Raw genomic sequence first — 23836 nt, 5'->3', positions numbered from 1 at the left:
ACAAGTACAATTTTGGTCTTTAAACAAAAGATATTGCTGCTCTGAAATCAGTACAGATGCAACCAATAACATTCCAGGACGTGAGGGAATGACAAGGCAGTCACCAGTGGCAGCTGTGGACTCCCAGACCACAACTGTATAAAATTTTGGTTGCACATTACAGATAAGATCTAGCTGCTCTAAAATCATTCCAGAGAAGAACAACCAGGTATATACAGGGGCTTAAGGAAATGTCCTGCACTGACAGGCTGGAAGAACTAAACCTTCTTAGTCTTGAACAGACAAGATAAGAGAACATGCAAAATCCTCAAAGGTATTAACAAAGAAGAAAAGGGTTGTGGGAGTATGAAACAACCTACGCAGCCATGTGGTTGAAGTCGATACTTTTTCTTCTTTCAAGAAACTACTGGATGAGATCCTTGGATCAATAAGCTACTAACTACAAAATGAGCCAAATGGGTCAAATGGCCTCTTCTCACCTGTAATCTTTCTTACGATCTCAGATATTGGAAACTGAAGAATGAATGGTGATGCTTCCTGAAGGGGTCTTGTAAGACGATCATAATAAAAAAACAACAGAGGTTGCCAATTTCTATAGATGTATCAACCATGCATCATCAATCATCTAGCTAAAAGAAACTGTTTTACACAACTGATCAGAAGAAACTATTGACAAAACCACAGTTTTAGCAACAAACAGGCCACACAAACATCGCATAAAAATAAGATTGTGATTACAGGGTTTGTTCATTGTATCAGTCCAAAGACTGCTGCTGGTCAGGCAATACTGCCAATACAAGCCACAGCTACTTTAGAACACAGCACAAATGCAATAACAGATTGCTACCAGCTTGCACCAGGTATAATATTCTCATCAATTACTTTTTCACCTTATACAGTCACTGTATTTACATGCAAGGTATTCACAATTGTGAAATATTCTTAATGAGCTGGCCAAAAGTATTTTCTGAATTATTTATATGCAGGTAGATTTAATGCTCTAATAATGTTTGGATGCAGACAAAGGTAACTGGCATACTAACATCAAGCATGGGCAATACAAATTAATAGTTACTGTTAATAATTAAACAGGAAAGACACTGGTCATGCAGACCTATCGACTGTATTGTTGAAAATGTCCATCAGCATAGTAATATGTCAGAAAATATTTAGAAAATGCAGATCCTGACATAGACTGCATTAAGAATATTAAAATAAAATTAGAGCAGGCATTGTTAATAAAATATATTCAATTTACAGGTCACTTTTTCACCACATCATTAACTCTAAAGAAATCAAGTTTTTGCTGCATATAGTGTAGAAGATACAATTAAAAATCTCTCTCTATAATTATGTATACATTCATTGCAAATTCGATCATTATATTTCACCACATTGTTTCTTTCCCATTTGCAACAGTATATCCTTGTGTTAATTTGTGCACAATAACTACAACTCTGTACAAACTTAGGTCTGTTACAGACATGGTATAAATAAATTACTATTTACTATTTAACATTTTATGACTGACAATATTAAGAAGTGAAATTTGAAAATAGGGGCTGCAGTCTAAAACAAAATGAGAACTTCAGCTGCAAAGATAGCAAAATAAATTAAAAGTTCTGAACTTTTAAATGAAGAGACTGTTACAGAAAACCATACTTATAGGAAATGAATATCTCGCACATTTTTTAACAATACTTTTTCTATTATGACCTTTTATTTCTGACAACTGTTTCCTGAGTTAACTTATTTTTATGAATCGAATATTCAACATAATTAGAACATCTAAAGCAAATCTACAGTCCGCTCCAAAAGTACAGGAAAGACAAAAAGTTTTTTTTGCTTTACAGTTGCAAAATTTGTATGCATATGATACATTTATTTGCAATTCCATGGATGTGTTGTTTTCAAACCAATGATTTCAAATGTACATGAGTAATGAAATCGATTCACGTCAAGTACATTTCAGAATCTCAGTATTGGGTAAGTGTTGCCTTTTTGAGGTAATAACTGCATGAAGGCTGCAATCCACCGAATTCACCAAACTTTCTTTGAAATAATTTGAGATGCTATACCAAGCTCTGTGTAGCCAATGCGAGTCCTTGGAGGTGTTCTGACTTCTCCAGCATGTAAAATACCTGCTCAATTGAATTTAAATCTGGAGAGTAACTTGGCCACTATAACAGTTTCCCCTTTTTATCCTCCTTGATGAACTTCTTGGTTGGACTGGCTGTATGTTTTGGGTCACTGCCATGCTGCGTGGTGTAGTGAAGTTGCCAGCAGCCATATCACTCGGCAACTCACAACTGGCAACCCACTGAAGCTCAGCAGGCGTGAGCCTGGTCAGTACCTGGATGTGAGACCTCCTGGGAAAAACAAAGGTTGCTGCTGGAAGAGGTGTTAGTGGGGCCAGCAGGGGGCGCTCGCCCTGCGGTCCATGTGGGTCCTAATGCCCCAGTATAGTGACGGGGACACTATACTGTAAACAGGCGCCTTCCTTCGGATGAGACATAAAACGGAGGTCCTGACTCTCTGTGGTCATTAAAAATCCCAGGGTGTTTCTCGAAAAGAGTAGGGGTGTAACCCCGGCGTCCTGGCCAAATTTCCCATTGGCCCTTACCAATCATGGCCTCCTAATAATCGCTATCTATCAATTGGCTTCATCACTCTGCTCTCCTCCCCACTGATAGCTGAGTGTTCTGGTGCATCATCCAGGTGGGGCTGCACATTGGTGGTGGTGGTGGGGATCCCCATTACCTGTAAAGCGCTTTGAGTGGAGTGTCCAGAAAAGTGCTATATAAGTGCAAGCAATTATTATTATTAGTGTAATGCAATACGTATGGAATCACTTTCTTCTGCATAATCAGAAAGTATGTTGCTGTAAATTTCAGAATTCATCTGCTACTACCATCCTTCAATTTCCCCACCAACAAAAATGAGGGAGATAGTTCCAGAGGTGGCCTTGCATGACATTACCTCCACCGTGCGTCACAGATGCGGTGGTGTTCTCTGCAAGAACCTGCAGTTCCTCTCTCCATACATTAACCTTTCCATCACTCACCTGTCAATAAAACATTGTTCCACAACCTTCTCAGCCCACCTTCATACTGTTACACAGATTCCACTTGTGGCTTTTCTATTCTTGGATGAGAGGTTTACACCCTGCAGTGTAACCCTTGAAATTGCTGCCTCAGTCTCCTGTAAACTCCGGATTTTGATACCTTCACGCCTGCACTCTGAAGGTTGTTTTAGGATGTTCCTTGACAGCTCTGATAATTTTTCTGTCATCAGCCGCGCATTTTTTTCTTGGCCGACCAGATCTTGTGCGGCTGTTAATTATGCCTGTGGTTTCATTCCTCTTCAAATACACAATATGCCAAATTTTTCAGTTTGGTGTTCTCAAGCTTGTGCTGCGATTCATTTTCTTTCAGCTGCAAAAAGCCAGCGTTTATTTAAAAAGAAAAGTTGTTTACTTTCTTCATTTAGACTTTTGACTGTAGAATCCAAACACTGAAATCAAAGCGAGACAAGCTCTTTCACGAGCGCCTAAATACCCAACAACATCTACCAGCCAACTGGCCCACTACCGCTGATCCTTCAAAATAAAGAGGTGTAACAATCATTCTATATCAAAAAATAAATACTTGAGAGATGTACATATAAGTGACGTTTTTAGGAGAAATTCTTAATGAAACTCATAGTGAAAATCACAGTTTAGACTTTACTGTCACCTTAAGAGGGCACCTTTTAATAATTACCTACACATGTTGAAGCTTAAAAAAAATTCTGAAGAATCCTCTTCAAAAAAAATACCAGGTAGTCAGAAATCAGGAAGAAAGCATCTAGTATCATTTAGTATCTCCGGTCACTACTAAAACCAGACATATGCAGAGATTTTTAGTTTATCACAATATTGTAACTATTATGGCATGGTGGCATCAGAAAAAAACCCTGGAGCTGTGAGGCTGCAGTGTCGAGGTGTTCTCATTCATCGGAGTCTGAGCAATTCTAAAATTATAGGGTTTTAGAACACAAGTCCAAAAATATCACACTGAAGCCCGTTCCCCTGCATGTTTCTCACCTCTGTGTGCTTTTCTGTACCATGGCTGTTAAAAAAAATGGATCAAGTACCTAATCTAGTGGCTTCGTTGACAAACTGGGTTAAAAAGCTGTGACTGACCACTTCTTCACTTTCTGGAGTCTGTACTCCTGTATTACAAATTAGCCAGGAGGGGAAAGCTGAAGTCCCAGGGCAGTAGTGTTCCATTTATCACAAGAAGGCTATACTGCGAAGTGTTATCGTTTGGATATGAATTTGGTGGCTCACAGCATACTATTACAAATTTCTGGCACATTACCTATGAATTTAACAGATTCCCAAACATCTGAAAGTCCTTGTAAAGGTTCCTGTGCTTGGAGGCCAATTTTGCTGTTTAGCACTACCCCACCAGCTCTTACATCTTTCTTCCTCTTCCTGAACAACAGTGTGCTCCCTCACACAAAATCCATTCCCATTGTTCTTTGACTCAGGATAAAATAGTTACAAAATCATATAACCGGGACACACGGACTACATGTTTTATGAACATTTCATCAAACAAATTTGCACTTAGCGCAGGTGAAGAAACAAATACTGTTTTTTCCCCGATGCACACAATGAACACAAAATTTCCATTACAACATAAGCACACTGAGTCTTGCATGTGGCCAACCCACCAGCTCTCGTACAGCCAGTCACAGTTTTAGCAGTGTACTGATGGTTAAGATCTGTTGCCCACACAGGCAAAAGAGCTTTAGCCATTTTTCAAGGTTTTATCTTAAGCCATCTTGCCCTATATATATCCTTAAGTCTTCTGTGGCAGGACTTGCACCATTAACTTCTGTCAAAGAGCAAATCTTCACTGACTGACTTTCAAACAGTGCCAACTTTTCTTTTTCGGGTAGTTTGGACCTTTATGCTGTAAGTTTCTTCGAATCAGTATTGTTTATTGTAATAAATTCATATGATTATTACTGATTGTTCTTTATATATAGCATTGACAGCTGATTGGACCACAGTGATAGTGATCAAAATATAGTTATGCTATTTCTCAAAAATATAGGTACAGTAGTTAAATAAGAAACAACAATGTCCACTATGTGTATGTGAAAGAGTAAAGAATCTAAGTGTTGATAAACGTGAAAGATCAGCAATGTGTCTCGTGGATAAGAGCTCTTGACTATTTGTGAGACAGACAAAGCAGTAGTGCAGTTTAGACTATTTGGTGTTAATGAATCAACGTTTTGCACAATAAAGAACAACGAGGCTCTGTTAGCAGTGCAAATGTTGCCAGGGTTACATGATCTTCGGATAACGTTTCATACACTCCATGTGAACTGAACCTTAAAAAAAAATGGAAGTGGCTTTGACCATTTGGATGGAAGACCAAAGAGAATAAAATGTCTCAGAGTACACATATAATACATAATAAAGCAAAGAGAATTTACAATCATCTTGTTGAAAGTTCAGGGGAGGGTTTCTTGCCAGCAAAGGGTGGCTCAATAAGTATTACAGTCTACATAACGTGAACTTAGCAGGGGAGGCAGAATGCAGCTTTCCTGCCGAACTGAAAGAGCCGTCTTCGGAAATCAGCTATTTGGCTGATCAGGTCTTCAACACTGACGAAACTGGTCTATTTTGGAAGTATATGCTGATCAGTCAAATACTAAAAAATCATTATTCTACAATTTAACTGTTTATTTTTAGGATATGGCATTGATAGTGTGTTTTGTCATTAGATCTATAGCATCACCATCATACGGTCTATAGCATTTCACTACTCTGGTGTTTTGTGTTAATTTTGAGAAGTTATTTTTCCCCATAAAGTCTTAAATTTACCAACCAGAAATTTACCTACTGAGAGGGTTTTCAGGAACATTACTCTCAAGGCTGGCAAGGGATTCATGTATTATTTCAGGACATATACCTCTAATTATGTCCTAACAAACTTTCCAGAAAGGCATCCTTTCATAAAATGAGCAGTTTCTACCTTAAAAGGTTTTAGAATATCCCAAGAAGAAACATATTTCATAACACTCCCCGAAGAGAGAAAAGGCTACCATCTCCTTGGAAACAAAATGGTCTCCATTAATGAAAACAAACATTTGGAAAAGTAACACAACTCACAAGATATTCAGGTCTGACAGCAAAAACTGACCCTGCAATGGCAGATAAAATCCATTCAACCATTATCAGAAAGCCACAAGCACCACAGAAATTCAGAGCCTACTCTAGAAGCACAGGGCACAAAACACAAACACACCCTGGATGGGACTTTGGCCACCAGATAAAAGGTAAAATTTCAAACACTGTTTCATTTAGCCTTCAATTAAATTTAGGCTTTGATTCAAAAGACAACATTTAAGCCTAAGCTTTACTTTTTGGAGACTACAGGTTCATGGTCTTTATGCAGGTTACACACGGTATCCAAATAACGGTATACAAATTTGCCATGTAGATGGCATAGAAGCCTTTTTAAATTTAGTAATCCGCTCAGAAGGGAATGGTATATGGACCATTCCAATATGGAAATCAACTATACGATGAAATTGGATTGAAAATGGAATTTTATACTTCAGTATTTTCTCTTTGATCAGGAATATTAGCCAAGAATGAAAGAAATCTGAAAAACTGCTAAGTGCAAAATAACACAGGAATTAGGAACTTGCACAGCACGTATCACATGGGTGATTCTACGTATGGAAGCGACTGAATAAAAATCAGGACACATCAGGACAATGTGGGGAAGCAATACAAAAGCAAACAGAATGCTTGGGTTTAAGATATGGAACTTAAATCAAGGGAAGGTCAAGCATCACAATACTTAAGCAAGACACTCAGATTAATTTAGAAGGTTGTGTTTGGTTTTGGTTACCATATCACAAAAAGGACTGTGCAATCTTTGAAAGAATCCAAGGAAAAGCAGGCAGAATGATTCCTGTTCTCAGGGGATTTTCATACACTGACGGGTTAAAGCAGTTAAATCTCTTCAGTCCAGGAAAAAAAAGAGATTGAGAGGAGATTTGATCCAAGTGTATAATATCCTAAGGGCAGTGACGGATTCAACCCAGGGGAATACTTCAGACTTGGTAGGAAAACAAGGACACGGGGTCACAATTGAAAAATAAAAGGGAATTAACAGAGAATAGAAAATAGGAAACATTTCGTTACACAAAGCTTTGTGTGGATCGGGAACAGGCTTCCCAAAGGGAGGGGGGGTAAGACGCCTATTCTGTGCTCTGTGAGATTTCAGATTCCCAAAGCTGCTCGCGTTTGCAACGGTTCTTCAATTCAATACATAAGCAACAACAGCCCCTGAATCATACTGGGGACTCATCACCTGGCTATGAAGAGAATAAGTGGGGGAAAGAGAAGCAGGAGCAAGATTAGAAAGCAGACCCTAAAAGAAAGGTCTCTGCAGTACAGTCATTATTTCAAATCCCCAGTTCTCACTGCTGGAAGTCATGAATTCCAATGGAAGAACCCTTCACATTACAGCCAGGTGATAACAGATTGCTTAAATGGATGTTGCACATCATCGAGATAGGCGCTGCACATCAATGGAGGATGAAGTGGGTCACCTCCTATACAAACAGCACTTTGGGATCTTTTGGGATTTATTTTGGTTGTGATGCATGCAATCACACAGGAGATGGTTGGGAAACTGGTGAGACTCCCAATCTATAGCAGTTTAATCTACTTCAGGTTTGACCGTCTTCTAACATCTTAAAAAAATGTTAAGATAAAGCATTTGGCAATGGCTTATAATAGCCTGCAGTGTCACAATATCCAAAATGAATCAAACTGCAGTCAGACTGACATATGGAGCTGCTAAAGAATGCAGCAGCAGTCTTATATTTCCCTAGTAGGTTATACCCGAAGACAAAGAATCGAACATGCTAGTGTATGCCATTCATAAAGAAACTGAATTCTTCCACATATTACTAAAGTACTGGACAAAAAGCTAATTCCACCACCAAAAGGACTTGATAAAAACAAGCAACAGGTATAGCCATAATTCTAGCTGTCAACATGACTCAAGGGAATAACCAATACAACACAGTAACACCTTTTTCCACTGCTAGCACAAACTGAAAAGGGCTTCAACTTTACCTCATAGAAAATAAGTCATCTTTATTAAAAGTGAATCTCCAACATCCCATCGCACGTTTAGTAGAATACATCCATTGCCTAAAAAATGATTACAACATAACAAAAGCTGCAGCCTAAATATCATTTCCCAAAGTGAATTTCCGTCCAAGTACAAACCAAAGATCACTCTATATTAAATATAAAGACTAATACAAAGACAATTTCATATTCATTGACAAAGTAGTACTCCCAATAGAGCCAATTACTTTTTTTCCCCCGTTGCCTTCCAATTGATCTCCATCAAAATGGAAATGGATAAAAAAAAATGGATCTCAAAATCATGAAGCAGCCTTCAACATTGCAAACCCATACTACAACACACAAGGCAGAGGAGCTCAATATCAAATGTATCAAATGTGTGACATCACGTAATAGTTCCTCCCTCCAACACCACAGAAGCCTACATGAAACTGGGTTTCAGAAATCCACGAAGCAAAATGAGGGTCATGCTACACTTAGCACATTCCAAAACGCCAGCAAATAAGCATGACATACTTTCCCCTCATACATCGTTAATATCCAGGACATTAATCCATGATTAATATCACACAGTATTTAACACGCACATGGCAGAATTCACCATCATCCCAAACGTGCTAGAATTATTCACATGCCTCTTGTTAGGTAGAGGTGACCTTCAAAACCCCAATTCCCCGAAATAAAATGTTCCCTAAAGTTGAACTGACAGCGTAATGGTGGTCTTGGTGCTAAGGTCCTTGTCAAATACGGCGCTGTACTCCAAACGCCCCCCTAAGTATCTTCCGATGTGCGAGTTCAGGGCGTCCGCCTTCTTTTCCGCTTACTGTACATCCAAGAGTCAAGGGAGAGAAGTTCACTCCTCGTGTTGGATCACCAGCATTTCGGGATGATTCCCATTGTAATGGCGCCATGAAAAAAAAAATCATCCACAAGGCATTCCACTTGGTAAAAAAAAAATCCAGAAAGCTACCAAGAAAAATGAAAACTAAAACGGCTTTGGCACTATCGTCTTCATCGATCTGTAAAATCCAAACGGGGTACATTTTGTGGATGCGCTGCTCCCTTTCTTTAGAGCCAAACAAACGAGTGTTTAGCGTATTTTCTACCACGGGTGGACTGGTTTTAGAAATGTCAAAAAAAAAAAGCATGTCCATTCTTACTTGATCAACACAACCAGCAATTTAAATCTTCCAATCTTGGTCATTCCCAGCATTATTATCCCAATTCAATCGGGTTTTTTTTTGTTTTCGTTAACCATTTATTGATTCTGTTAAAGTGATGGTATGTCAACGATCTTTGAGTAACTCTTTTCTCCTATGATTACCACCACTGCCTTGCACAGCGAATACTTGGGCTCATAAATCATAAAAGCCACACACAGACACACACAAATCGACGTGTTCGTGCATATTTCCAGATCACTTTGTATCAAAACATAAATCGTAAAAAGAACCCCCCCCCCCCCCTCTTTAAAGGGGTAACACGAGTTTCAGCATGTGGGCAGTGAATTTTCTAAAGTGTCAGCAACAAGCAAAACAAAACGACCACCAAATAACTAAAAAAAAATGCTATGTCACCAAGAGTCAAAACTGTTTTGAAAGCTAAGGTTTTTTGGGGGAGTCTGATTGAACGAGTTGGCTAGTTACAGGTAGGTCTCTTCCAAAGGTTGTTTCCGTTTACATAAAGATCAGAAATTATTTTCAAATCTCCAGATCTACTTATCTTGGGAATCCCAGGCAGCACTTGCATTACGAGCATCCCCCCCCAAAAAAAAGCTCCCGAAACAGCAAAGCTAAGCCCCCACTTACCACATGAGTCAACCCTTTACTCGGGAGTCTACCCCCAGTCAAAGTGTGGCAGGCCAATAGCAACACTTCACCGTCTCCTTTAAGATGTATTTCCGTCCACCGAGCTGGAGGACCGCCGCTTAAAACACTGAAACGAGCCGGGGGGCTTAAATACGCAAAGTATCGCTAGTAAAGGGTTACAGTACCTCGTAGAGCTCCTCTGAGGCCATTCTGCGTGGTTATTTGGCGATGTTTAGTCCGGTTGGAGACACTTTTGTTTCTTGTAGTTGTATCTGTATGGCCTTTCCTTCCTCTCCCTTTCTCTCTCTCTCACTCCCTCGCTTGCACTTTATGTCTCTTCTCTCTCTCAGCCGCTCTCTCCCTCTCTCTCACACACACTTACTCACTCACAATCTCTTGGCTTACTCGCTCTCCTTCCGACTGCTCAGTTTCTGTAAATGCCAGTATAATTATGCGCAGAGCGACTGCGCGCTGGGCTCCGTTCAGCTCCCCCACTCTCTAACACAGGAAGTCTTAATCGAGCTCAGATAAGAGAGTACGAGATGATCCCGAGTTTTATGGTTGGGGCTGGGGTTCCGATGTAGCGCTCTGGAGAGTCAACTTCGAGGAAGGCACATCGTTTCTTACTGAAAGGAGTCGGGCGTCTCGGCTTCTTGGAAATAGCTGTACTGTCCAACCTAAACTTTATACATGCCTTTATACTAGCCCCAGTCCGTTTGACTAAGTGTAGGTGTTACTGGATGTCACTCAACAAGTGTTCTCTTTTAGCTGTGGAAGAGGAAGAAAACCAAGTAGAAAGCACCCAGCTAACAACTAGGGGTTTTGTGACATAAGCAATATAGATAAGTTTTGATGAGCTCTTAAAAGTCGTGCAGCTTAATGTAGACGTTGTTGGTAGAATTGGCCATGTTTTTCATAAGGACATTTTAAGCAAATATGGTGGTCAACATTTCAGTTTTATTCAGTAGTTTACTTTTATAAGCTAAGCTAACGTCTCAACAGACTTTTGAACGTACGATATCTCAATAACGTTTGTATCATCTGTAAGACATCTACAAAAATATACATTATCACAATTCTTACATTTCCAATAAAATGCCTGTAAAATATTATTCAAAACTCTTTCCTTTGTTTCATGCATGCCTGTAGTTTTCTTTTACAAAAAGTCTTTTTAATCTTTCTAAAGACATTGCTTATTTAGTAATTATACATAGTTATTTAAAGTTCTTCATACATCTATAGATCCTATTTTCCTTAAGGAAAAACTGAAAAAGCCACCTTAAATTAGCTGAAGGGACAATGTATTTTGGTTTTAAAAAGTGTGGGCATATCATAGATATATTTGCCTAAATATTAGTTCAATTCAACCTCACCTAACATTACAGACATAACATACATTTTAGTAGTTCCAAATAACAAAATAACACTACAGTTCATCCATTTTTGAATTAGATATTTCAAATATAAACTGTATATCTGCAGGCACTCACATGGATGTTGCAAAAACTGATGTTTCGAAAAAAAGATTGTGTGTTGGTTATTTGTATGGTATGTTATTGGAAATGTTAGCAACAGGGTGTGCTATTGTGAGACATTGCCACACCTTGGTTGCGCTATGTTCCTTGTGCCCTCCAGCCACCCCAACAAATGGCTACATCCTATGATGACAGACGTCATGAGGTGTTTTATTACTAATTTATAATAGTCATGAAGTCATTTTATATTTTACAAAGGCAAAAGGTAGAATTACACAGATATTGTCAACAAACATTCAGAAAACATTCCACCCAATGAAATGACCAATTTTATATACTTAATAGATAGCAAGCAGCCAGTAAAATACTACAGTATAGCTTTGTAATTGAAAAAAGAGAAACTATATCGAAAACCTTGAAAGTAAATGAGTGACGTTGGCAGAGGAAGATGGACCTGTTGAAAACTCAAGTTGAGTTGTGTTGTTTAATTCTCTCTTTGATAATACCGGTTTTGCTGAACAGTGAAAGCATAAAGTGACGGTCTACATTCTGTGGGGGAGATGAAATTTGAGTGAAGACGCAGAAGACAGAGGTAATATCTATCAAGTTACAGAGAAGTGAAGAAGACTGCAAAGGTCTCAGCTATTAGTGACTGTTGTTTGCAGGTGAGCATTGCAATTATGCTACCAAAACAACTTTTTCTCTGAAATGTACAGGTATTTGTTATTGTGATAATAACCAAAACAAAAACACACAGAGTATGCATACTGAAAACAATACCCTTTGCCCTACATATTCTCTTATTCATAGCACATGGTTTTTATTTCTAAATTCACATCTGAAGGTAATATGCACATGTGCAGATTTGAGCTTAAACCTTTATTTGTTTACAGTGTCTTTTTACATTAAATCTCTATATTTCATCGATGTTTCTTCAAGCACTTTTATTTTGCCAAACAACTTACTTGAAGAAATACTGTATCCATCTTGTTAGCACATCTTGCAGTAGCTGTAATCTTTTATAAATAACTCACTGCATTGAGGGCAGGATTAGTTTTGTAAATTGTGTACATTTTCTATCCCAACAAAATCTAGTAGTGTTAAACTTAGATTAGTGAAACAGAAAGGCAAGTTTTGTGTTGAAATCTGCAATTTTTATATTTTATATTACTAGAAAATTATTTAAATTACTATATATAATTAATAGGACTGTTGTCCTATCAAAATGCATGTCTTTTGTGCAAATGTATCAATTGCCTAACTTTGATCAAGATAAAAATGCACTAGTGCCTTGTTAGAAAAAAAACTAATGATGAATTTATACTTTGTGACCCAAAGTTTTGTCTTTTGATCTTGACATTTTAACTTTATTAATTATTGAATTATTGAAAAATACATGCTAGCATTATCAGTAACGTTCTGTAAAAAATACCAAAATGTAAACTTTCATTTTTTGAAACATACGTGTGAACGCCTGCAATCAGCATTGAATCAGCTAACAAAGTTATATTAAGAGAGAGGAATTATAATATAATAATATAATACATGAAACAGATGCTTGGAAGACCAGATTTGCTTATTATAAGTTCATATAAACATTACAATTGTTTTTGGGAGAGACTTTTCCATACAGTCACAAATTGTAAAACTGTTTTATTAAAAAAAATGTTCTGGATGAATAGAGCAAACTGTTAGACACATAATGTACTACAAAGAGTTAATAAATAAATATCAATATTTTTCTAACATGAATGGTAACCTAAACTAGCAACACTTCACCAAAGTAGAGAACAGCACTTCAGCATTAAAATATTTGATAAAAAAAAATAACTCCAATGTCACAAAATGAGAAGGCATATTTTTAAACCTTTGGAAGTTATTCATTACTGTAAAATTCCAAGCATTTCTGTTCAGTATTTTTCTTTTGCTGTTTCCTGAGTAATTTAACCACCTAACTCATAATTCAGTCTGATACGTTACAGCCTTGGACTAACTTCTTAAATTAAGCTAGCATTAAAGAAATGTAAAGGTAGTAGGAGAATTGCCAAGAAACTAAGAAATGACCCTAAAATAATTACCAATAACCTTAGGTAGAGGGAGAATTATAATGCCAAATTAAGACCACTCTACTGGGTAAAAACATCCTTGCCAGTAAGTTACTGTGTTCAGCAGTTTACTATTGTTTTCAAAGAAACAATTGAAATTGCATGGTAGGTTTTTAATGTTGTAGTGTGTGTGCAAGTCAGAGAGTTTTAAGGACATTAGTGACTAGTATGCAGGCAGAGCTGAAAAGGTGTAATTGCAGACAGGAAGGCTGAATGCAATTAGGCAAATGTAGAAAAAGAGTTGTGGTGTTTCTTCATCACCAAAAAAAGATCTGTGCTTCTACTATGCATTTAATATTTCCAATAAAACGCCTTTAAGCCTCTAAATGTCATCTGCAGCTTATTCGAAACGTGGAGCATCTTGGAGGAACTCCAACAACCAGACTGCATCTGTGTTAACTGCCTGAAAATCTAGGTCTTGCTTTAAAAAGTTAATGCATTGGAGAGTGAAACTGAAGAATGGATAAGCCCAACATTCAGGATGGTGTGCACCCTGAATTGTCAAAAAATTAAAACAATGTGAAGAAACTGAAAGAAACCTGTCAATATGCTTGTCAATATAATTGAATGCTAACAATACTGCTCAAAAGCACATCACCGAAACAGATGTGCTCCAGTCCAGGACCTGGAAACAGACAACCAAGATATGGAAGCTTATCGCAACAGCTCCCAGGACACAATTACCTCTGATCCTGAAATGCAGACATTGGTCTCAAAAGTAGTTACTGGCAGTATAACTAAAAATGCAAAAAGAGAAGTGATGGTTATTGGAGACTCCATTATCCAGAACCCTCGACAGGTATCATGGATCATGGACAACAACAATATTTGTTTCGTAGGAGCTGATGTGTCTGATATTATCTATTGAACATATAGTCAAGAAGATCCTGGCTGAGGCAGGTGACAACCTAACATTTTCGACATCTGGACGCCTTTCCATAGTAATGTCTATCAGTACAGATTAGAGCTTAATGAGATGGGCACTAGGTTCCACAAAAATAATCCAGAAACACTTCAACTAAAAAATAAAACTGAGGACCAGGTAATTACAAGGTCATACCTAAAAGTCAAGTTTTAGAAAAAAAACACTTGCTGTAAAACCGTTCATATAAACAGGCAATTATGAATTATGGAATCATGGAATCCATAATGGAGATAAATATAACATTAGCTGATACACACTGTAACTAAAGAGACAAGAAGTGTTTCACTATATTCAAATCAATTAAAATTTAGTTTTGTAAAGAGCCTTTCACAACAAGATTGCCCCAAGGAACTTAACATTACAATACAGAAAGAGAAAAAGCCAGAAGACAACAGAGGAGAGGAACCAAAACCTCTGTCAGGAGAAAAAAAAACCCCTAGGGGTCCAAGGTCAGCTGGCTGCCCAACCCCTCTGGTCATGCTGACATTATACAATTCTAAAACTAGTCCTAAATGTTGAGTAGTAACTCTTCCATTATATCCTTCTGTGTGCCAGTACTCCATGCAGATCTCTGTAGACAAGCAAATCCTCCTAAACGATAGCTGTATTCGTGATGTCCCTCTTGTATCCATGGCAGTAATGCAGCATCCAACTCAGATGGTACCCAGCTCGGGAGCCATCCGGACATGTGGGGAGGAGAATAGGATAGTGTGGTCAGAAAAGATGTATCTACCTGGAAGGCCAAAACTGAGACACACAATGGCATGTACAGCAGCACCAGCAGCCATAGTTGCAACGATTTAAGGTGTGAGTAGGCTAGGCTGAAGTAATAGGTTTTCAATCTGGATTTAAATTCTGAGAATGACTCAGCATCCCGTACGTAGGCTGGCAGACTATTCCATAAACTAGGGGCCCTGTAGCTAAAGGCTTTACCACCAGCTGTTTTTTTAATTAATATACAGTAAATATATATATTATATCAAATACATACAGAAACATAGCCTAGAGCAATTTAGAACAAATGAAGAATCTATACAGCATGTAATATGCATCAATGGTCAGTGTCATAAAAATAAAAATATATAGTGTAAAGAGTATGTTATAGATTGCCAAATGAAGATATTAATGGTAATTCAACACTATATAATTAAATTACGAACTTACCTACAAGAGAAAAAGTGTTTTTTACGGGAGATTTCTATTTTCCCCACAGAGACTGGGAAGAATCTGGGAAGAATGTCAGAAATAGACACCAAAATGGTATACATTAATAATGATAGCTTTTTACGTAGTCTGTTAGAGCACCTACAAGAGGGAATGATGATACTGATCTTGGATTTTCAAACAATCAAGAATGAGTCAAACAGAGGTGAATGAACCATCAGGGATATGTGATCATCATTTAGAATGCTTTAAAGTATAGTGAAAAACTGAGGTTTAGTCTAAATCAAAAGTTAACAGAAGTAGGAAAGTGAGAAAGAGACATATAATGTGATTTGATAGATGTGATAGTATAGGTGGAGAATATACAGTATACAGTAGCAACACAGTAAAAATGTCTACTTGAAACAGAACAGATTGATTTAACAGATTACTTTATTCTGAAGGTCTGAATTCAATTATTGTATTCTTGTTGTATTTGTAGTTGCCTTGGTGAAAGATACAGATGATCAAAGGAATAGTACTAACCATTATTCAAGTGAAATTAACTCACAGTTGAATTATTAAGTTAGCTTTCTGTATATGGTGAGTATGTTCTTCTGTATATTCTGCCCGCTGAATATGGCTTCTAGACTTAGAGTTTGGCTGTCTTATGCATTTGGAAATTTTCGTCTGTTATTGTGGAACCTGCAGGTTAAGAAGATCTCTCCTATTTTAGAGATGCCTTATTTATAATTGCAAAATGTTTCCTTCTTATTCATGACCATCTTTTAATAGAAGGATTATGGTCATAGTGACAAAAGTCTGGTACTTGCTTTGACTGTAGAGGGCCGGACCCAGTGACTCAGAGACCTGTAAATATCTGTGCACAGAATGACTGTTGTGTAGTTATTTTTTATTGTTTTTTATTATTTCATAATATTATTAAGTCCCTGAGCCAAGCAATTGGCTCCAGCTGTGTTCAGGGTAGGCAGTCTTCCGCTGATTCTGTGGATTGGGTATTCCTCTAGGATGTGATGCAGAGTTTTCTCATTCCCATAGGAACAAAGAGGGCCTGCACTGATTCCACATCTATAGAAGTCGTCAAGACATCACCGTGACCAGTGCTAAAGCAATTCAAAGTGTACCCCTCTTTACTCGGAGTTGAAAGCCAGGAGTTTAAGTAGGGAATGTGATGAGGTGCTTCTTTGTTGATTCCAGTGAGCTGTCATGAGTTTGAGACAGCCCTTGTCATTTACTGTTAATATGGTTGTCCTGTGTAATCTCACTGCCTGGTCATTATGCTGTCAAGCTGTATCAGATGAAAGAACACACGCTGCATAATGCACCCTAATCCCTGACTATAGAAGGTACAATTATTAATCTTCGTAATTTGTTTTGCATAGCAAGCTAGTGTTAGGACCTGATTCTTAGATCTTTATATTTGATGTACAACATAGATAACAGTTTAATTTTTACCCCCCTAGCTCATTACAATTGATGGTAGTGTTTATGTCCTTGTCCTCTCTTTTTGTAACAATGTAAATTATGAAGAGCAGTGACAGAACCAGGAAATGAAATTCCAGAATATTTAGTAAAATTCAAGACTGGGCAAGCACCTGGGAGATGACGATTAATGTAGACAAGTTCACAACATTACATGCAGCTAGCAAAAGCGAGCCTTGTTTTGAGAAACGGGGAACATTGAGGCTGCTTAAGAACAAGATGTTTCTGTTTATATTGACACATTGAGATCTTCATTTGTCTAGACATTGTGATGAAACAAGAAAGGTATATAAGTTATTTCAAAAGATGTTATAATTGTACAACTAAAACCTCATTTAGGACGTTATGAACAATTTTAATCAACATCCATTCATTTTCTAACCACTTCCTCCAATTCAGAGATGCAGGGGAGCCAGAGCTCATCTCAGCAAGCGACGGGCACAATTCAGGGTACATCCTGGATGGGATGCCTGTCCCCTGCAGGGCAGACAGATACAAACACGCACACCAGATCACTTTATTGGCCATATACAATTTCTTGCATTAGGAATTCATCTTTTTACATACCCCAGCTTGTTCTCCATGAGACACGCAGACAGGGAGAAAAGCTTGGTCAGAGCACAGGGTCAGCCATTGTACAGTGCCCCTGGAGCAGTTGGGGTTAAGGGACCCAACAGAGTAGGATTCCTCTGCCAGCTGCAGGATTTGAACCGGCAACCTTCCAACCAAAGGCACAGATCCTTAGCCACAGTGCCACTACTCCGCAGGGTCAATTTTCACACCATTTAACCTACCAATATGTTTGTGGACAGTGGGAGGAAGCCAGAGCTCCTGGAAGAAACATGGGAAGAACATACAAAAGCCACCCAGAATTCAACCTCACCACTGTGATGCAGCAATGCTAACCATTATCCATCCCTTAATCAATGTGTAATGGAGATATGTACCTCAGGAATCAGTCCAGAGAACAGCAACCAGATACATTTGGGGATCACAGGAATGTCTTACAGATTGACAGTACAGAAACTAAACCTTATTAGTCTTTTACAGAGGGGACCTCATCCAAGTCTCCCTTCATAAAAACACTGTCAAATTCAGCAGTGCTGACTTCTTCAGAATTAACTGTGAACCATGAGCCAGAGGTCAGAAATGGAAATTAGGTGGAAACATATTTACAACATAGAACAGGAGATTTTTCTTTATGCAAAGGGTTTCAAAAGTATAGAAAAAACTACCCAACCATGTTGAGATCCTTGGATGAATAAGCTACTAATTACCAAATGGTCTAGGTGATTACAACTGGTCTAGGTCCTCTCATCATCTCTAATTTAACTAATATTTCCTTCAAAAGGAAACAGTTAAGTGGAGCACAGCTAATTCGTTAGACCTGGTGTATAAAATCACAGGGTTTGTGACTTTCAAAGCAAGGTACATTAACATACTGTAGCTTACAATGTCAATATCTTTGACGGTTCTTGTTAAATCTGGTACATTTAATGTGTTTTGCCCAGGCATTGTACACTTACATGTATTGCCCATGTATTGTTCCTCTCTACCCTCTGATATTAAAGAAAGGGAATAAAGGTTTTACAAACAATACACTGAAAGGGAATTGCTATTTTATTAGCAGTTTCACTCAGGTGTTTACAAAGAAGGAAGCTGACAGCATGCCCCAGGTTAAGGAGAGACAAAGTTTCATTTTAAATGCTATTAGTATAGCGGCCTTACACCCAGGCCAAGACCCATGTTGACACTGAGACTTCAGGTCTAGGGAAATAGTATGAGACAGGATCTGTATAGGATAGCACTAAGGATGCATCTGACTCCCTCCACCCATCTTTGACACCACCCCTAGAAGAGTTTAGAAATGTGCGATATCCCTGTGAAGGCAATTGTTGAAGTAAGATTTCCATTAGGGTTTCATTGCATGTCTCCTGTTGTTTTTTTTTTAAATCACACTGGCGTGAGAGCTAGAAAACCACTCCTAGATTCTGTGCACCAAAAGCATCTCAAGAACCCATTGAAACAAACTGTTTCATCATACCAGAACCGAAAAGGCATGTTACAGGTTCCAGGAACACTTAAGATAGAACTCAAGGCCCTGGCATTATTCTACTATTTGTGTAAAATTAAACAAGGGATGCTATTTCTAGGCTATTGATAACATTGTTGCAACAGTCTATTAACTGAGAAACTGCCAATGTAGCAACCTAAACCAAAAAAGGTGATGAAACCAAGCCAAGGAATTACAGATATACATAAAAAGACTATATATAGACTTAAAAGTATATAAACGTTTAAGTATATGTTACACATTTTATGTATAATTATATCATTACATTTAATAGAAAACAATTTTAAAAATCATTCTCTTCCTGTAAGATTTGCGAATGAATGTGGAGGAGACTTACGTTATGATTACAAAACCAGTTTATTTTAGTTTCAAAACTGAAAATCAGGTAAACTGGTACAACGTTTGATGGAACCTGCCATGTAGTAAAAGAATAATTAAATAAATTAAATGACAAAACATGATTTCAGAGCAGGGTTCACTCAGACACTTAAAGCAAAGGTGGTCAAAACAAATTAACTTTCCACTCCTGACTCCCAACTGACTGATAGGTTAACTAACTTCCAACATGAACAGAACTTCTTAAAAAGGAAAAGTCACAACAATATGTTTTTTATTCTTCAATGAAGCCTTACTGAAACAAGCAAGAGCCAGGGACTGAACTGAGACCCCAAGTTTTCACTCTGTACCTCTGGTCTAGTCTCCATGGTCTGAAAGGAGCACAGAAAACAGAACAGAGGCAATAGGTGGCTTTAAATTTGCCCCCACAAAATTGACAGTTCAGCCTTCACCAAAGGTCAGAGGCATTCAATCTTCCTCACACATCCCTCCCCTGAAAAGTGAAGCCAAGTGAAGAATGGACTGGGACATTTAAAAACTACTGTCTCCTCCTCACACTTAAAAATCACTGAAAGGCGACATCCCACAGAGCCAGAAACCAGGACATAACAAATGCATGACAATCATTTCTTGTGTGGAGCTACTTCAGGGTACCTTGGTCCAGAGTTCAACCTAATAGGAAGTAATGGATTATAAAGGGGGACTACAGCACTATTTTTATATTTTGGGGTTAGGAAGAATCAGCATGAATGAGAACATTTAAAACCACAACAAAAGTAAAATGTATACAGTAACGTGTAAAACCTCCAATTTCGACCATAAAATAGATTAAATTTCCAGGTATGCGCAGTATCATATTCTGCGATTCAGAACGAGGCAACAAAACAGTGATGTCAAGTGGCCCTATTACATTGTAAACAAGCTGGCTTGTGAATATATCTTTTTTAAACCAATAAAAATAGCTTTGCCGGCAAATATAACTTGTTAACTCTGCATGCAGATCATGTTGGAACATTTCTGTGGCGATATGACTGTCACGCCCTCTACATCTAGAGGGCGCTCCTTCTCTGTCCTGTTGCTAGTTTCCCTGTGCTTTGCTTGTTCTTTGCGGTGTGTCTTGTTGTCTGGGGCTATATATTTCTTTGCATCCTTATCCTCCTCGCTCGCCATTGGGATCAGTTGTCGATCGCCTCAACAGGTCATCCCACGTCCGCTACCTGAGGGCTTATGTCTCGTCCCTGACTTCGCCCAATACCTTGAGCCCAGAGCGAACCCCCGTGTTTGTTCCTTTCCTGCCGCTTCACATAGAGTCTTCTCGTCTCTCCGGTCACTCTCCATGGCTAGCCTCCGGCTTCCGTGACAATATCTGCTGTACACCCTGTACCTATTCTCTCCTACATTGCATTACATTAGTCATTACAGTGACTAGTGAGCAGGAAGGGCCGTATCACATCGCAATTAGTGGGAACTCTCACTCTTGGCTGTGGCAAGACCAGTGATTTGCAACAACAATGGCAACCATACTGTACTTTCACAAAGAGCATGATTTTGTGCTTAATGAAATTATTTTGTTACTGAGATTTAATAACCAGTCTGAGAAATTGGGACTGCAGTTCCGCTCTAATCATAGGCCACCCGAATCGTGTTTCATGGTCAAGGTGCCTGTAAGGTGACCTGGCCTCCTGTTAAAAAACAGTCTAAATAAAATAATTCTTACTGATAGTTGTTCATGAGTTTTGTGTTAAAAACCAAATTGATTTGTTGCTGTTGTGAATATAAGCTCAACTCTCTTGTTTCCAATGCAGAGTGGAAATGAGTTTTGTAACTGCAATTGCAACGAATGAAAATTCATCATTTCTGAAATATAAAAACAAGAAATTTTTGAATTTTGTGAAGGTGATACTGAAATCCTGCAAAGTAAAAAACTAAATAAAATATTGGCACTGCCAAAGACTGCATTGAAGAAACTAGGTGTTAAAGTAAGTTTGTGAAAACGTGAAATAAAGGTTAAAACGGGTGATGTGGATGTTGAATATAGTTTGGTGTGTTTTTATACATTCAAAGAATGCATTTGTTTAAATGTTACTTTTGTGCCTTTTGCAAATTTTAGTCTGTGAATATCTACTTTGTAATGTTTATTTAAACACAGACACAAAAGTGGTGAAAAATGAATTTATTACAATTGTTCAATTTTATCATAATAGATGAAATTAATGCCTTGAGGAAATCTGTTACATAGATTATTGCTGAAATGTTATGATTTAAGATGTTAAGCAAGTGTGGATTATGTTGGCAAAAGTGTGGTTTCTGCAGTTAGAAGCATGGAGTATTGTGACACAAGTGTGAATTGTGTAATTAATCCATCTGACATTCACTCCCCTTGTTTCAAAGCCTCACTTTCTCAGTTTCTTTATGTGGCAATATAATCACAGGAAAATCAAAGGGTGATGTCACAAGAATGGTTTGAATTCGGAGATTGATTTTGCCAGTCAGATTAGGCCATATTTCTATTTTTTTTTCTCATGTTGAACTCCTTGGTTGCATTGTCTGTATATTTTGGGTCATTTTCATTTCGCCAACAGTTTCAGTATATCACCATGCAACTCACAACTGGCAAACTGTTGAAGCTAATCATGTGTGAGCCTGGCCAGTACCTGGATGGAAGATCTCCTGGGAAAAACTAAGGTTGCTGCTGGAAGAGGTGTTAGTGGGCCCAGCAGGGGTTGTTCACCCTGTGGTCTGTGTGGGTCAAATATGCCACACAGACCAAATATAGAGATGGGGACACAATACTGGAACAAAGGCCCTGTCCTTTGGTTGAGACATAAAACAGAGGTCCTGACTCTGTGGTCATTCAATATCCCAAGGCAATTCTTGGAAAAAGAAGTTGTGTTACTGTGGTGTCCTGACCAAATTTCCCCCTGGTCTTTACCAATCATAGCGTCTTAATCTATTGAACTGGCTTCAACACTCTGTTCTCCCCCCCACTGATAGTCGATGTGTAGTGAGTGTATTGTGCATCATCCAGGTGAGTCTACACATTCGTGGTGGTGGAGGGGGGTACCTTGGTGGAGGGTAAAGTACCTTGAGTGCAATGTCCAGAAAAACAAGTAAGGAATTAGAAGTAGTATTAAGAAGTTGAAGGTCCTTGAGTGGACCAGTCAAAGTCCTGGTCATGGAAGGAATTCCCCACTACTTGCAATGTGCTTTGAGTGGAGTGTCCAAAAGTACAGCAGTGCCAGATGGTCCATGCGCTGTGATGTTGTGACCCCCTAATATTCATTTCCTTAATTCGATGAAAAATTACTCTTTTATTTCAGTAAAGTTTGTCTATGTTTTATAAGTTTATGTAATCACTTTTTTGTAATGTGTAAGATTGACTTAATTACTGTAGAAATGTCATAATAAAAATGCTACTGCCATCATACACAACAATTTAGACAGTTTTTCCAAGGTTGGAAGCAAATTGCATCAGTGTCATATTGTTGTAAGTGTACACTTGCTGATTTTGACTTCTCATGTTTCTAATTCATTAAGTATCTCTCAGGCATATTAGAAAACACACAGTGACTCCAGATGGGTTGGAGAGCAGAACTCTGCTGTGAATGAGGTTTCAAGTAGGTAAATTTTGGCTTGCATTAACTAAGCTTCAGTTTGTGCCCTGTGATATTTAGTGCAGTTTTGCAGTCTTCCTTCAGAGGTTCTTGACATTGTAATTGTAGCATGGGGTCTTTGTGGATTTGGCATGGCAGAACCAATGAGTGCTACAAATACACTTTAGAATTAGAGTAACACCGTCTTCTGTACTTTGATATCACAGAAGAGCCAACTACTGAATTCCTGCATTTACATGCATTTATATACCCGTTTCTTCTTTCTCCTCATCTGTAACTAGGTCCAAAATCTATTAATTGTCATGACTTTCGCTTTTGTGGTATGTATGAGATGTTCAGCAATAAAGTCTTGATAAATCACAATGGCACGTACCAGATGTTTACAATAGCCACTAGCGACACTGCTCCATAAACAACAGATGTATGTAAAGCACAGGACATGATGCTGATTGGCTATAAAATAGGTGATGTGACTCATCTGCAGGTTTGGGTGCCATAATAGGATCTTTAAAAGGCAGGGCCATAAACAGACAAAGGCAGACATTAGGTACAAACTATTTTTATAATTTACAGTGTGGGGAAAAGAATCCAAAAACACAAAAACATTAGCTCTTCTTTGAGCTTCTGCTTAAACATTTTTCCATGTCCCTCTTTGAGAACAACAGTGAAGCTAAGCTGCT

General features: G+C 38.2%; 1 protein-coding gene across 1 annotated transcript in view; it reads right to left on the bottom strand.

Annotated features, from left to right (window-relative positions):
- cdyl (chromodomain Y like) overlaps nt 1–10488 on the bottom strand; it is a 142575-nt gene extending 132087 nt beyond the window's left edge. Inside the window, exon 1 of the mRNA XM_088919616.1 lies at nt 10167–10488. Coding sequence (XP_088775742.1) covers nt 10167–10190 — 24 coding nt within the window. The 5' untranslated portion in view covers nt 10191–10488. The remainder of the gene's footprint in view (nt 1–10166) is intronic.
- Nucleotides 10489–23836: the final 13348 nt, after the last annotated feature.

This window comes from Atractosteus spatula, chromosome 6, assembly GCF_055471065.1.
Source record: "Atractosteus spatula isolate fAtrSpa1 chromosome 6, fAtrSpa1.hap1, whole genome shotgun sequence".
NCBI lineage: Eukaryota > Metazoa > Chordata > Actinopteri > Semionotiformes > Lepisosteidae > Atractosteus > Atractosteus spatula.
This window is presented reverse-complemented; position numbering and strand designations above follow the sequence as displayed.